Below are 14,607 nucleotides of genomic sequence, written 5' to 3' on the forward strand. Positions count from 1 at the left end.
CCTTACCTCAGGAATCCACACCTGAGATATGCAGCTTCCTGGCCTTACCTCAGGAATCCACACCTGAGATAAAAAGTTTCTTGGCCTTACCTCAGGAATCCACACTTCTGTGACATAAGAAATGCCACTAAATCCTCCGGTTTTCTCCAGAATGTGTTTTCCATACAGTTCTAGCAGGTAGTGATACAAGTCCTCTTGCTGTGAAATGACAATAAAAGATCCAAATTCATACTGAAAATTCAAAATCTTGCAGTATTTCAATATTTCAATACATTTGAAAAGGATTTGCACATACTATGCCTTACTTACTTTGAATTTTGTACATACTATTTGGATAATTAAAAGCTAGTATTTGACAATACATGTCAATGATGGCCTGTTAAAGAGACATTTTGACAGAACAATGACTATTAACACTCCGTATTTACAGCTCCTGTGTATTAAAAGATACAGAGAGACAAATTACCTGATTTTCATCCACTATTGGACCAAATCCTGTGAACTTGAGTTGCATCTTCTTGGAATTCGGACCATTCATGTAGATGTGATGTCTTTCACTGTACTGGGTACCATTCGCTATGGCTATCAGTTGGTCCTTTTGATCGGGAGTAGTGAAATTTCATGTGAGATCATTATATCATGTTTGATGTATTTTTGAATAATAACTACATGTTTAACACTTATACTGCAGAGCTCATATGTCACCATCAGGTCAAATTGGCTAAAAAGCACTGAGGCATCACAGGTCCCAAATGTTGCATTTACAAAAACTTAAGTATTAAAAGGCCCCTTGATACTATAAAATTGATTTTAATGGATATACCTACAGTATAATGACATACAAAGCCAAGTAGGTGAAAATACATATAGATTTGCTCAATGTCGATCTTTACTGACTTGGTACCTAGGGAGGTTACACTGTTAAGCAGGATTAGGGTTATAGGGCAGTGAAAATTCTCTTCAAAACACTAGTGTTTGTAATATTCAAGACAGAAAGAACCACTTACAAAATCCATTTTCAATCCTGTTCATCCATAGAGTTTTAGGAAAATTGCGAATGCGCCTCAGGGACAGATATTTGGATTCTCAAACTTTTACAATTCTTTTCTGATATACCACTTGTGGGGCTCATTTTAAAACTCTTGGTGTAAGAAAACTTTTTACCGGCTTAGTTTTTTGAAATTCAAAAATTTTTTTTTCTGCATAAAGTTAACACAGGGAAGGCAGCCATTTTGACTTTTAAACATTGTTAAATCTTAGGTTATTTGTTTCTCTAGTACCAAAATTTGCATGGTGACCCTCGATCTTTATTCTTGATTTTGAAAGAGAATGGTTAAAAGATTCCTTCAGGAAAGTTTGAGTAAAAGTTTAAGACTTTCACTTTCGAGGCGCGAACTACCTAAATTGAAAATCTCTATTATGAATTGGTAATGGTATAATATTACCTTCGCTTTATCATTCTTCATTATGAAATCCAGGAATTTTTGCATCTTGCGCTGACATGCTGTTCCTCTGCAAAGCAAGAACGTTTCAAGATAATATTTTAACATGTTCACCCCTAATTCCAAGTAAACAGGTTCACACATCACCATGGATAACAATGGGTTCGGGCAAAACTATGATAGTGAAAGGGTTAGGGTGGTGTTTAGTGTAGGGAATTGGCAGTGTGGAGTTCTTGTCCTTTTCTATCTGGTTCTAACTGTTTGTATTTTGATTTGCTCTGATTTTACTACATCATTGCTTCACAACATGTATTCTACCCTAATCATTCCATTCTACTTTTCCCAGTGGAATAAATGTGACAAACTAAAAGTAGATTCTTGACTTTCTCCATGTCTGGAAGGATGCACTCTTTGAGATTCACTACCTAAGTCAGTTCAAAAACCAGAAAACAAATTCAAGGTCACTGTTGTGAAGCCATGTGACTGTCCACCATTCTAAGGAGGGAGTTTGCAAGCAACATTCCAGTCCATGTATGTCCCTGTTTTATACAAATTCCAGTTACAAAAAGACTACCTGTCATTTGCCTCGTTAAAAAGGTCAACTCACCGTTTCTCTGCATACACTTTTTTTCTTTTGGCAATTGGTGTTTTCACATTGTCCTTCTTCGGTCCATCTCTTGTGTTGACACTTTCCTCTTTCATCTCAGGTTCATTGTCATCTTCTGATTCCTCTGGCAGGTCAAAGAATGCATCATCATCTACTTGGAAACTCTGTGAGTCCTCTGATGTAAAAAAGAAAACCTGATTCTGAGAAATTGTACTTCAGGTTGTACAATTTCACTTTAGTGCTGTAAAGTAATTCATTACTAATACATAACTTCATAAATGTTAAAGATACAAGGAAATGATTTCTAAAAATTGCCTTTTTGTATTTGTGACATTCTGCCATGATGTTCTGAAATTCTCTGCACCACAAACTAAAAAGCAATAATATGAGGTTATTACAAAAATACTGTAAAGAATGCATGAGGACAATGGCACCACGTATTGCCCGATGCGAAGTGGATGGCGATGTGAGGCGTCAATGTTTGAGTGCATCCTTTGCAGCATTTTTTTGTTATAACCTTATTATTATTACATCTAACATTCGTGACTGGGGCATCAAATTATCAGAGTAATGACCGTTTTCGTGCAATGTCAACAATTTTTCTTCCGCAAGTGTGGAACGCTATCTCAGATGCGCTTCTGCAACTTCTGAATAGTGTGTGCATTCCACATGTACGTACCGAGCATACGCGAGACATGTTCTGGCACTCGTCCAAGGAGTCCCTTGAAACCGTTCAACAGTGAACATGCAGATACTGCAGCAGGGGATGGGGCACCTGGGCATTCCGTAAGACTTTTTTAGCGTAGGCAAAATTCTATTGTTCTCCATGGTAGCTGTATAATAATATAGTACACTTCGAAACTTTCTTCAATATAAAAATTTCACAACAGGAAATAGTCTCGTGGGAAGATAAAAGACAAGAAAAAATTACCTTCTTGGAAAAACTCCAAAGGGCTGCTTACATTCACCGTACCAAGCCCTGGAACAAAACAGGATTGTGGTAATGTTGACCTCTTCAACAGATCCCATCTATATGTTTGTGAAAACTGATGGTTTGTGAAGCAGGTGACATAACAAATTCAGAGCTATTGTGCAAAAGCTCACTTTCGCCTGTTCTTTGGAGATGAACTTTTACATCCATAAAATAAATGTTCTTTTTTCGTTTACTCTTGTTGCTCATTGTAATCATACAAAATAAGTCATAATGAATGCTTTTCTACTTTGACTTTGTTTGTACGATTTAACTCCTACAATTGTTTCAAGATCTTCCTATGCTGCATTGTACCGGCCTAGGTTAATCTTTGCTTTCATCTCTTTCTCTCTCTCTCTCTCTCTCTCTCTCTCTCTCTCTCTCTCTCTCTCTCTCTCTCTCTCTCTCTCTCTCTCTCACAACTCTACTCACCTCTCTTCCTGAGATAGTCATCCACTTGCTGCACACATCCTTTGAATTTTTCAGTGTCGACACTGTCCTAGAATTCAATGGATGCAAATCTCTGATTAATAATCACATCAATGGCAACAGAAGAGCCTGAATGGCTGATACTTTGAGAAATCATTGTTGGGAAGCTAACCTCACAATTTTTAATATAAAAATCTTTTTCCAAAGCCTAGGATCATTCATATGAGACTGCCTGTCATAAAAGATGAATTGGTATAAGCTAAATAATTTTCACTTTGCACATTTCTCTTAGAGTTTGACATTGAAGTATTATGTACAGGTATTAAACTGGAATGTTACAAGGAATTAGATAGCATTAAAAGACTACATTTCCTTAACCTCCTCACCCCTAATTCTCAGTGAACTGATCCATAACCTCTGCTGATAACAAAGGGTTGGAACAAAACCTTGGTGGTGGAAGGGTTAAACTGTTCCACCACGACATCAACTTCTTTCTCTCTTCTCATTGCCAAGAATTGGATTTCGCCAATCAGTACAATGAGAGTATAAAATCAGTAATTGAATGTACATTCCTGGCGTTGAAAAGCACCAATGCAAATGACTGCACTGGTATGAATTAAGGTACCGATAGAACATGCCTCAGGGACAGATAGTCGGACTCTTACATTTCTACAATTCTTTTCTGATCTACCACTTGTGGGGGCTAATTTTAAAGCTCTTTGAGAAAGAGAAGCTTCACCATATTATTTTTTGAAAATCCAAAATTTAATTTTTCTTCATAGAGTTAACACAGAAATGGCAGCCATTTTGAATTTCAAATATTGCAAAATGTTGGGTAATTTGTTTTGCTAGTTTCAAAATTTGCACTGTGACCCCTGATTTTAATTGTTGATTTGGTAAGAGAATGGTTGAAAATTTCATTGAGCAAAGTTTGAGCAAAAGTTTGTCTTTCACTATCAAGGCACATACTACCCTAAACGGGAAGTTACAGGACTGTCGCGCACAATAGGGACTTACTGATGATTCAGCAATTGCATACACTGGGCGGGAGTTTTTGAATTCTAATACCGTGGATTTGACCGTGTAATAAATTTGAATACTCATGATGGGAACTTTCCTGACACATATGCAAAGTGGGGTCACATGGTCGCACAGGGAACACATTTTGAAACATGCGTTCTCAGACAAAAAAGGAACAAGGTTTCAATTTATTTTTTACTCAAGTTTAGTCGCTATATATTCAAAGACATCATATGCAAGATTCAATGACAATGAATGTCTGAAACATGGCAAAATTATGTAATTCTGGGACCAAACATGGCACGTCTGATCAGTAGCATGGCTTTTTACATTTGCATAGATTTACGATAATATGGCTTTTATAGGGGAAGTTCCTGTTTAAGTTTGCTAAATGACAATTACAGAACTGCGTCTTCTCCATGTCACGACATCATGGATGATAAAAAAAATAGTGCCATGGTGACAGTGGAACAGTCTAGTTGTAATGATTTCTTCATATTTCATCATGTATTTTGCCACTCTCCTTACCAACATACTATTCCACATTCCATACAGGGCCTACATACATTTTGTGAGTGTTTCATGTCATTGTGAAATAAAACGTTCATACAGTAGCATGCGTTGGCAGCTGGATAGAGTCTTATAGCAATTTAAGTGATGAGAAAAATATACCATATTTGGCACAACAAGGCAACAAATGCAAAGCCACTTTTAAAATATCTGAAGATGTTTTGATATCGTTGAGAAACAACACTTACGATGAAATGGTCTCGCTCAGAACAGTTATAGGGTTTCAAATTCCTGATGTTGACACCAAAACTATATGAAATAAACAGAAACATACTTTATTACAGGAAAATCACTTCAAGTAAGGCATCTACATTACAGTTACACTTACGGGTAATACTGAAAAGAAAAAAATACCGTCAAGGACAGTGTGCTCACATTCGGTTTGAACTGGTCCATTCAAGAAATATTTAAACCAGAAAAACAAGAATTACAAAAGCAAATTAAAGCTGCAAGCAGCGTTGGCGGGGCCCAAGCGATGAACATGGTTTCCAGTTCGTGCAGTGATTTTATTATGTGCAAAATTTCAGCTTGAAAACAGTCAAGTCCTTGTAAAGAACAATTTTGAACATCATCTCATATTTACTGTCTGTTTCAATCGTAATCGTATCTTTTATGCAAAATACAATATGGCGGCAAAACCACGTGACCGATCAAATTGCCTTTCACAAACTTGAAAGAGCTCTCACTAAGAATGACAAAAGTGGAATTTCATTGCCATCAGTGTTGTGGTTCTGGAGAATAAGATTTTAGAGATAAATTGCGATTTTCGCAAAATCAAATGTGGAGTCTGAAACTGAGCATGGTGAGCTACCAAAAATGTCTTTCAAAAGTACAAGACATATATGAATTAGATGCTACTCAAAATTGACAATATTGGAAGGCTGAAATATTGCATCAAATTAATGTATTCATCTCTGAAATTTTGAGTGTAATAATTGCAAATTTTGTTGTAATTCCATTTAGTCATATATTTTTTCATTTCATCTTTAGTGTTCAAAGTTTTACTTTTGTATAATTTTATGACAAGAATGTGAAAATTTAGAAAATCAAGCATGGTGACTCCATCTTTTGTTTGTAATATTTGATTATTCTCATATGCCAGAATTCAAACATTTTTCCATGTGTTCTTCCTTGTATTGCTTTCTGGCCTGATCTTGTTTAGGTATAATGTTTCACTGTCATGAGCGTCATTTGACACACACTATTCTTCAACTACCATGTACATGAGAGTCAGAGCTCTCTCTGTCACTGCTCACGTATGCAGTAACAGTGACACTACTGTACCAGTAACAGGGCAGTATCTGATAGTGGCAGTTGCCCATAGGCAGTAGTGGTATTATCTTTGATAATTTTGACAATATATATGTTCAGTTTATACAACTGCGTTCGTGTTCTACTCTCTACAGCATGTTGAACTGTCCAGTATTCAGTTTGCTAGCACAGCCAGTGTATGTGTACCATGCACCAATGCTGACAACTGACTGTCAGTCTGGACTCTAATTAAACCATCACCTAATACATATTTATATATACTGGTTTTGTCGAGAAACTGAACATTGTGTGTTTGAGCATGCTGTAGGGAGACAGCAAGAAACTGTAGTTGATATATTGGATCAGAAATTTGCAAAATCATCACAAATCACAAATGTTTAGATTTTTTCGAGATAAAAGTCATGGAATGTGACAAATATGGTTGTAGATTCTGTTAAATTATTACTAACATTACAACATTTGAATGACATAAAAATGGTATCATTTTCATTAAATTACCTACAAAAACTTGGAATCGGAAAATGTAAAACATAAAAGGAAACCAAAACATTTTCAAGTGCCCCCTACAGGTGGGGCAATATTTCAAGTTCCCTCTCTACTACCCTCAAAATTTTCGAATCACCGTTCCTGAATTTCTCCAGCCCCCCTAACCGTTTTTTTGTGAACGCAGCCTTGGTAACAAACCTGCAATCGCTATCAGTGCTGTACTGTACATGTCGCGCTTTAACAGCACGAAACCTGCTTCAGCACACCAGTTTTTCAAACGAATAGATATCCATTTTCATACCAGTTCAAAAGTAAAATACTCATAGACTTGAGATATTTGTGCATGTTAGACTTTCGATACATTCGCTTTACGCTTGAATTTAGCATGGAGCTTTGGTAGCTCCGATTTAGCAAGCGATGCTCGGACAGCGCGCGACATTCGCACAACGTATCGATGACACTTGGGTCAGGGTCATCACAAAAAAATACCGTCAATGACGCTGTACCTTCTCTAATGTGTGGCCAGGTCAGGTAATTGGTTGTTGGCATGGAGTTGTTGGTAAATAGTTGATGATGTAGGGGCATGAGGTGGGATATGGACCCAAAGAACCCAAAAGATGATTAAATACATCAATCAAAAAAAATTCTAAGCTACAGTATAAACTGCCTAAAGATAGTTCAATGTGGAAAAAAGTTAAACAATTCAGAAATAAGAATTAACAGTCCAAAATAGTAATGACACACTTCCTTACTGACCTGAGTGCATGTGAAATACACAACCTGGCATTGTAAATTAAATGTATACCAAGTGATCATTTCCAGTCACTTTTAACTGTTTTTAATGGATTTTCCAAAGAGTCCTGTGGAAATGATGAAAAACGCTTATCTGGTCTTGTGTTTGTATAACCTCATGGCTGATAATTGTCATAGTATTGAAAAAAAATTGAAAGTGAAGAAATTACTGTTTTTAATAGGCATATTTTCCTTGAAATACATGACCGTGTAAAGAATATATGCTAAAAGTGTTTAAGAGTAAATTTCTTTTCAAAAATAATTTAATTTGTGACCAAAGGATTTTTATTCTTTGAGTTTACAAATTCAAACATTGCAATTTGTTCAATCATCTTGTGCAGTGCAAAATTTATAAAATGACTGAAAAACAAAAAAAATTGGCAGAATTACAGTCTTTGTGATGTAAAATTATGGGTTGACATCACGATAACTGTTAATCTGTTTGAAGTACTAATATACTATAATTTAAAAAAGAAAAATTCATGCAGAAACGGTAAAATATATTGTCAGCAATGTAGTGTTAATTTTGACTTTACATCAAAATATGCCTTTGCTGGATACCAAATATATAGGGCGAAATATCAGTCATGTTCAGCAAAATCCACACAACAGCATTGATCCTTTCTAATTTGATTTGATTTGCTTATGTTATCCTTGTATGACAGTCAGTACAATTGGAACTTGAACACAACACAGTGAATAAGTATGCTGTAAATGAAATGGTGTGGCTGCATCCACATGCAGCAATAGGAGTGCCTTTGTCTCTCACCCCTCATTTCCAACCTGTCCCATCCCTGAAAAAATAGTTTGGTCTTATATTTATAATGTTAATAATTTCTGTATTTGTTAAAATGTGCGCATCTCAAAAACTTTGATCATAAACATTTTCATTGTTTTTTATAGCAGACCAATCAGTTAACCTGTTTATTTTGAATATTTGCGCATTTTTCCTCAGTATTTGACATTTTCTGAATACCTTCTTATTCAGTTTGTCATTTTCTAAAAGTTTAAATGCTCCATTGTGTGGTCAAGCTTTCCACAAGCATCAAATGTGGTACTTCATATAGGAGGGTCTGCCTCTAGAGGGCCGGGCATCATGAACACTCCTGTGTTTGTTGGTTAATTCCTCCACGTAAACTTCTGATTGTACTGTAAACATTGAACATGGCCGACGTCCGATTTTCCTGTCTAAAACTTTCACTCATTTTCGTTCATATGACTCTGAAACTCCAGGAAACGATTGGGAAGAAAGGGTTATCTTGAAATATTGAGGTACTCGCCGATATTTTGCAAAATTAAATGAGAAAAAATGCAAGGAAAATGCCGACAGGCTTACACAATGACAGTTTTCAGACTCGGAGGCATATGATCATCTCTGCAGATTATGCAACAGGCCCAGATCACGTGAGGCCATGAGGGGATATCCACGCAACTCAGTACCAAACACTAGCGCTCACAGAGTGAGCAAACACAAAGTGAGTACCCCTAACGTCAGCTCAGTAGTCTGTAATAGATTGTAGTCAACTAAGAAACCTTGGAGAAAGGCTTACACTGTGGCTATGCCGCTAAGTCCCTTTTGATTTTTGTCATAGCTCAAAATCGTTCTCCCACACCTCAACCTGAACCATGAACACCCCCACCAGTTTATGATATGACCCATCACAATGGCATGACGTCAACGGATCTTGACAGACGGAAGTCTTGACAGACGGAAGTTCTTGACGCAGCATATTGGTTTTCAACTCTAATACCTTCTCTGTCCAAATAGACACGAGAAGGTAAAAATCAGTGCGTATTCACGGCCAGCTTGAATCATGCCACGGATCGCGGAAATCATGGATCATAAATCCAAATGTTCATGTCTATTACTTAAACAGAACCCTAAAATATGAAATACATAATGTTTGATATTGCGAACCATCTTTTTCTTTCACTGACGATCAAGTTTAATGCTCAAATATCGCGACAAGAATTGCGCATTTGCACGATATGAATGCGGAAGTACGTTGACTCGGCAGACGAGCGAGCGCCTTCTCTGAAAATCTGTTTCCGATATCACGTCACAATACACTGAAAAATCTCGCGAATTCATCTTTATGGAAGTCAATCAACACAAGTTCCTAACGTCAGTAAAGATATTGTCTTGTTGCCAGCAATACACCACCAACATTTTCGCCGTTCAGGAGTGCCTTACTCGCTCAACTTTGTAAAATAAGTCGTATGCTTTTGCCGTTACCTAACTTTCCAAATTCACGGTAGACTTTCCGCAATAGTAGTTGGAGATTTTGTTCAATATATCGCGCGTGGTGGAAACCGCAATTATCCATAATCACACAGTCACCTACAGCCAAACACCCTTTTATTAAAAGTGTAAACTAAATGGTATTCAAATGTCAGGATTTTATTCGCCAAAGTTGGTCAAAATGACACCATTCAAAGCGACAGGAACAAAGTTAGAAAATTATGTAGTGATATAATTTCATTAAAGCTCCATGCTAAATTCAAGCGTAAAGCGAATGTATCGAAAGTCTAACATGCACAAATATCTCAAGTCTATGAGTATTTTACTTTTGAACTGGTATGAAAATGGAGCTGCCTTCTAGCTGCATCGTAAACTGTGATTTGTGAATGCTTTAGTGGGATGAAGGCGATGTGAGACACCTGAGTGTGGTGAACGCGATAGCGGGCGGCATGAGTGCTACGCAAAGGAGTTTATCCCGGAATCCCGAGGACACCGCAACATTGCACTTTTTATATGATATCCAATAATTACGGCTACTAGATTATACAATATCGAAGTTAGATTGGCTCGGCTAGATCTATAGGGTGGTGAAATATCCGATATATATCGGATATTTACCCGTTATTTGACAGAATTCAGTATCGCCTAGTATCAAGGTTAGAGCCAGTCCCTGGAATTATGGATGTAAAAAATAGCATGCTGGAATTAAGTCGGGTTTTACCAGAACAGTAAGGCGGTGAAATATCCGATATATATCGGATATTTACCGCGATTTGACAAAATCTAGTATCGTTTAGTATCGAAATTACAGTCAGTCCATGACGTCGGTGTTATGAAAACATGTACATGTAAGGTGGTGAAATGACCGAAATATATCGAATCCCCGACTGAAACTAACTCACTACTGCACAGACTCAGATAACGCATTCCATTGCTAGGAAACCTGGCCTGCGCTGCCTAATTCCAAATAGGTTCGTATGGATATAGGAGAGACACCAAAGAAACTACGATTTTAAAAATTATTTTAATTTTTTTAACATTTCACCGACTTCACTCATCGTACCGTGCATTTGTAATACATTTACATTGTTTGGATGTCTCGAAACTACCGAAAGCGTACAATGGCCGGACTATAAAAATGGGGGATCTTGAAACTTTTTCGCGCATGCTCATTTAAGCTTTTGTCAAATTCCAACGCTATCAACTCACTATGTTGGTTGCATGCCCAAGAAGTCTGCCGTCAGTCATCGGCCGACGTACGACAAAGCGACAAATTATTTTGTTCAAAGAGTAGACAATTAAATGACAAAACATGTCGATAATATGGCTGATATAAGGATTATTTTTGATTCATTAGTAACAGTGATGGAACCGGCATAATTTACGATGGTGGACATGGTTTTCTCTCGCCTGCGCGATTGCGTAAATCGCGCATTTCCGAGCCATTGTCTGCCCTGGTAAAGTTACTGACAGCGCGGAAGTCGCGCACAAAACAAAGCAGGCAAAGACCCGAAGGAAGTGGATGTTTACTGAGTGTTTCCACTATAATAAGTTGTGCAAACAAACATAAGATGCCAGGTCGCACCTATTTAGACCTAGAACTATGGCAAGAGCGTCCAACTTCTTCAATATTGGATATAGGCCTAAACCCGCGATTCGACAGAATCTGGTATCGTTCAGTATCGAAGTAGAGTCAGTCCTTGGAAGTCGGGTTTGACCAGAAATGCAAGGTCACGATATGTATCGGATATTTAACCGGGATTTGATAGAATCTAGTATCGTCTACTATCGATATTTGAGTCCCCAAATCGCCAATAAATATCTAGTAAATATCGGCGACTTCACAGACCGTGCGTGCCGAGGCACAGGGCAAGTCATTCTAGTATTGTGTACTATCGATATCAGAGTCCCCAAATTGCCGATAAACATCCAATTAAATATCGACGATTTCACAGATCTGGCGTACCGAAGCACAGGGCAAGTCATTCTACTATTGTCCAGTATCGATATCAGAGTCCCCAAATCCCTGATAAATATCGGGTAAATTTCGGCGATCTCTTAGACCGGGCATGCAACTGCACAAAGCAATTACAGTGAAATTCGATCAAGCTGCTAGAACTTCATTTAACAATTAAGGTGCTGTTTCAATAGATATGTATCAGCGATTTTTACGACATTAACGGCTGGACTTGATGTGGTATTGTTTACATTTTTAATCAGCTACATGCTGTTAGTTACACAACACACCAGGGCCACTCCATGCATGTCAGATAGAGAAACATAAACAAATCACCACACCTTGCAATGTCATGTATCTGTCTTTTTTATCATGATGAACAAGTGAGCGTGCATTCAGACACCTACATATAAAATACCCGAATAGCTTCATTTATGGTCCTTGACACTCACATATCAGCTGTGCATAGACCCCAGTAATTGTGCCATTCAGTCGATCACACCGGTCGGCCACCCCTTAAAGCTAGTGGCACACTCCTCTAAGTACTTCCGTCGCAGTATACTCGACAACGTCACCTGGCGTACAAAAGCTGGTCGCAAAAGTTGCCTTACACAAGGGGCCGAGATTAGGGTTCGTGTGACTGCTAGCTGAATTTGACAGCGGGCATTGCAATCTGTCGTGCGTTCTTGACTTTCAAGGTACAATATAACATACATCACTGATCGATCTTCTGACTGACGAGGTTTTAAACTGCAGCCTTATGAACATTGGGGCGACTTGACCTATCCAAATGCCTTTCGCAACTTGAAAGTGCTCGCACTATGAAAGATATGAGTAAAATTTCAGTTGAATGTGTGTATTGGTTCATGGAGAAGAAGATTTTTAAAGATTTAAATTGTGATTTAAACAAAATCCAATATGGCGGCCAAATTACTTGACTGATCAAAATGGCTTTCGCAAACTTAAAGGACTACCACTAAAGAAAATAAGTGTAAAATTTTAGTTCAATCTTAGTTCAATCGTGTATTTGTTCTGGAGGAGAAGATTTTTAAGATTAAATTACGATTTTCACAAAATCCAATATGGCGGCGAAACCATGAGACCGATCAAAATGCCTTTTGCACACTTGAAAGAGATCACACTCACACTATCGATGATAGATGTAGAAGCTTTTTGCAAACTTGAAAGATATCAATGTAGGGGTGACATGGGTAAAATTTCATATTAATCAGTGTTTTGGTTCTGGAGAAGAAGATTTTTAAAGATTAAATTACGATTTTTTTGCAAAATTCAATATGGCGGCCAAAACCACATGACCAATCCAAACGCCTTTTGCAAACTTGAAAGAGATCACACTTTAGATGATAGATGTAAAATTTTAGTTCAATCGGTGTGTTAGTTCTGGAGAAGAAGATTTTAAAGATTAAATTGTGATTTCACAAAATCCAATATGGCGGCCAAACCACGTGACCGATCGAAATGCCTTTTGCAAACTTGAAAGAGATCACTGTAAGCATGACATGAGTAAAATTCCAGCTTAATCAGTGTTTTGGTTCTGGAGAAGAAGATTTTTAAAGATTAAATTACGATTTTTTGCGCAATCCAATATGGCGGCCAAACCACGTGACCAATCGAAACGCTTTTCGCAAACTTGAAATAGATCACACTGTAGATGATATTTATTAAATTTTAGTTCAATTGGTGAATTTGTTCTGGAGAAGAAGATTTTTAAAGATTAAATTGCGATTTCAAAAAATCCAATATGGCGGCCAAACCACGTGACCAATCGAAATGTCTTTTGCAAACTTAAAAGACATCACTGTAAGGATGACATGAGTAAAATTTGAGCTTAATCGATGTTTCGGTTCTGGAGAAGAAGATTTTTAAAGATTAAATGATTATTTCAGAAAATCCAATATGGCGGCCAAGGTCACGTGACCGCATGCGATTTTATTTGCAAATTCTAGAGACCTTAGGTCATGCTTACTATACAAAAAATTTCAAATCGACTAGACCCCTAGGTCTTCTGGAGAAGCCATTTTAGGTTTTGGAAAATCCAATATGGCCGCCAGTTCACCGTGACCAATCAAAATTTCAAGGGTCAGGGTGCACGAGTACTAATTCATACCTACTAGCCCTGCAAATTTGAGAAGTTTTTGTTCAGCCGTTTCAGAGATCTAGGTCGACAAAGAATCGGCAGAAGAAGAAGAAAAAGAGGAAGAAGAGGAAGTAGTAGAACTTGAGCAATAACAATAGGGTCCCAGCCGGTCGGCTTGGGCCCCTAATTAAGGTCTGAAACTTTAGGTACTGGAGGTCATCTTTAGGAACATGCATATCAACTTCTATAGCAATGGGACAAGCAGATCCTACATACATAAGCAAATGTCAACAAAAAAATTAGCCAGAGAAGCTTGACAAAAAGAAAAGGTGGGAGAGTGGGGAAAAAATAAAGAGTGGGAAAAAATGTACAAGGGATCTGGTAAAAAGTAACGCTACCTCATCAATCTTCTATCCCCTACCCCCTCCGGAATATCAAATGTTCCATCCCTTACATAAGACCAGCTGGCATGGCAGGAAATGTATTTACAACCTTGGGGATGTTTAATTAATGCTATGAGTGCTATCATTCGAATGTAAACAGCACTTAAATCAGTTACAGATAGTGAAATGCCTTCCACTGTGGGGGGGGGATTACGACATCTGGAATTATCCTGGATCCAAATTTCTCATCAGTTCTTGTGTGTCTTACATGCAAAAGTTGCAAAATTGGTTCGCAATGAAAAAATTTACCTCAGCTTTGTTTTCTGGATCAAATTTTAC

General features: G+C 37.6%; 1 protein-coding gene across 3 annotated transcripts in view; it reads right to left on the bottom strand.

Moving 5' to 3' along the window:
- Positions 1-14,607, bottom strand: part of LOC139121463 (PWWP domain-containing DNA repair factor 3A-like) — a 32,243-nt gene that overhangs the window by 7,817 nt on the left and 9,819 nt on the right. For all 3 annotated transcript variants that reach the window (XM_070686359.1, XM_070686361.1, XM_070686360.1), the window contains exons 7-13: positions 5,227-5,287; positions 3,452-3,518; positions 2,981-3,028; positions 2,050-2,224; positions 1,446-1,512; positions 467-595; positions 91-198 (exon numbers count right to left, since the gene is read on the bottom strand). In XM_070686359.1, the coding sequence (XP_070542460.1) occupies positions 91-198; positions 467-595; positions 1,446-1,512; positions 2,050-2,224; positions 2,981-3,028; positions 3,452-3,518; positions 5,227-5,287 (655 nt within the window). The remainder of the gene's footprint in view (positions 1-90; positions 199-466; positions 596-1,445; positions 1,513-2,049; positions 2,225-2,980; positions 3,029-3,451; positions 3,519-5,226; positions 5,288-14,607) is intronic.

Source organism: Ptychodera flava, chromosome 21, assembly GCF_041260155.1.
Source record: "Ptychodera flava strain L36383 chromosome 21, AS_Pfla_20210202, whole genome shotgun sequence".
Lineage (NCBI taxonomy): Eukaryota > Metazoa > Hemichordata > Enteropneusta > Ptychoderidae > Ptychodera > Ptychodera flava.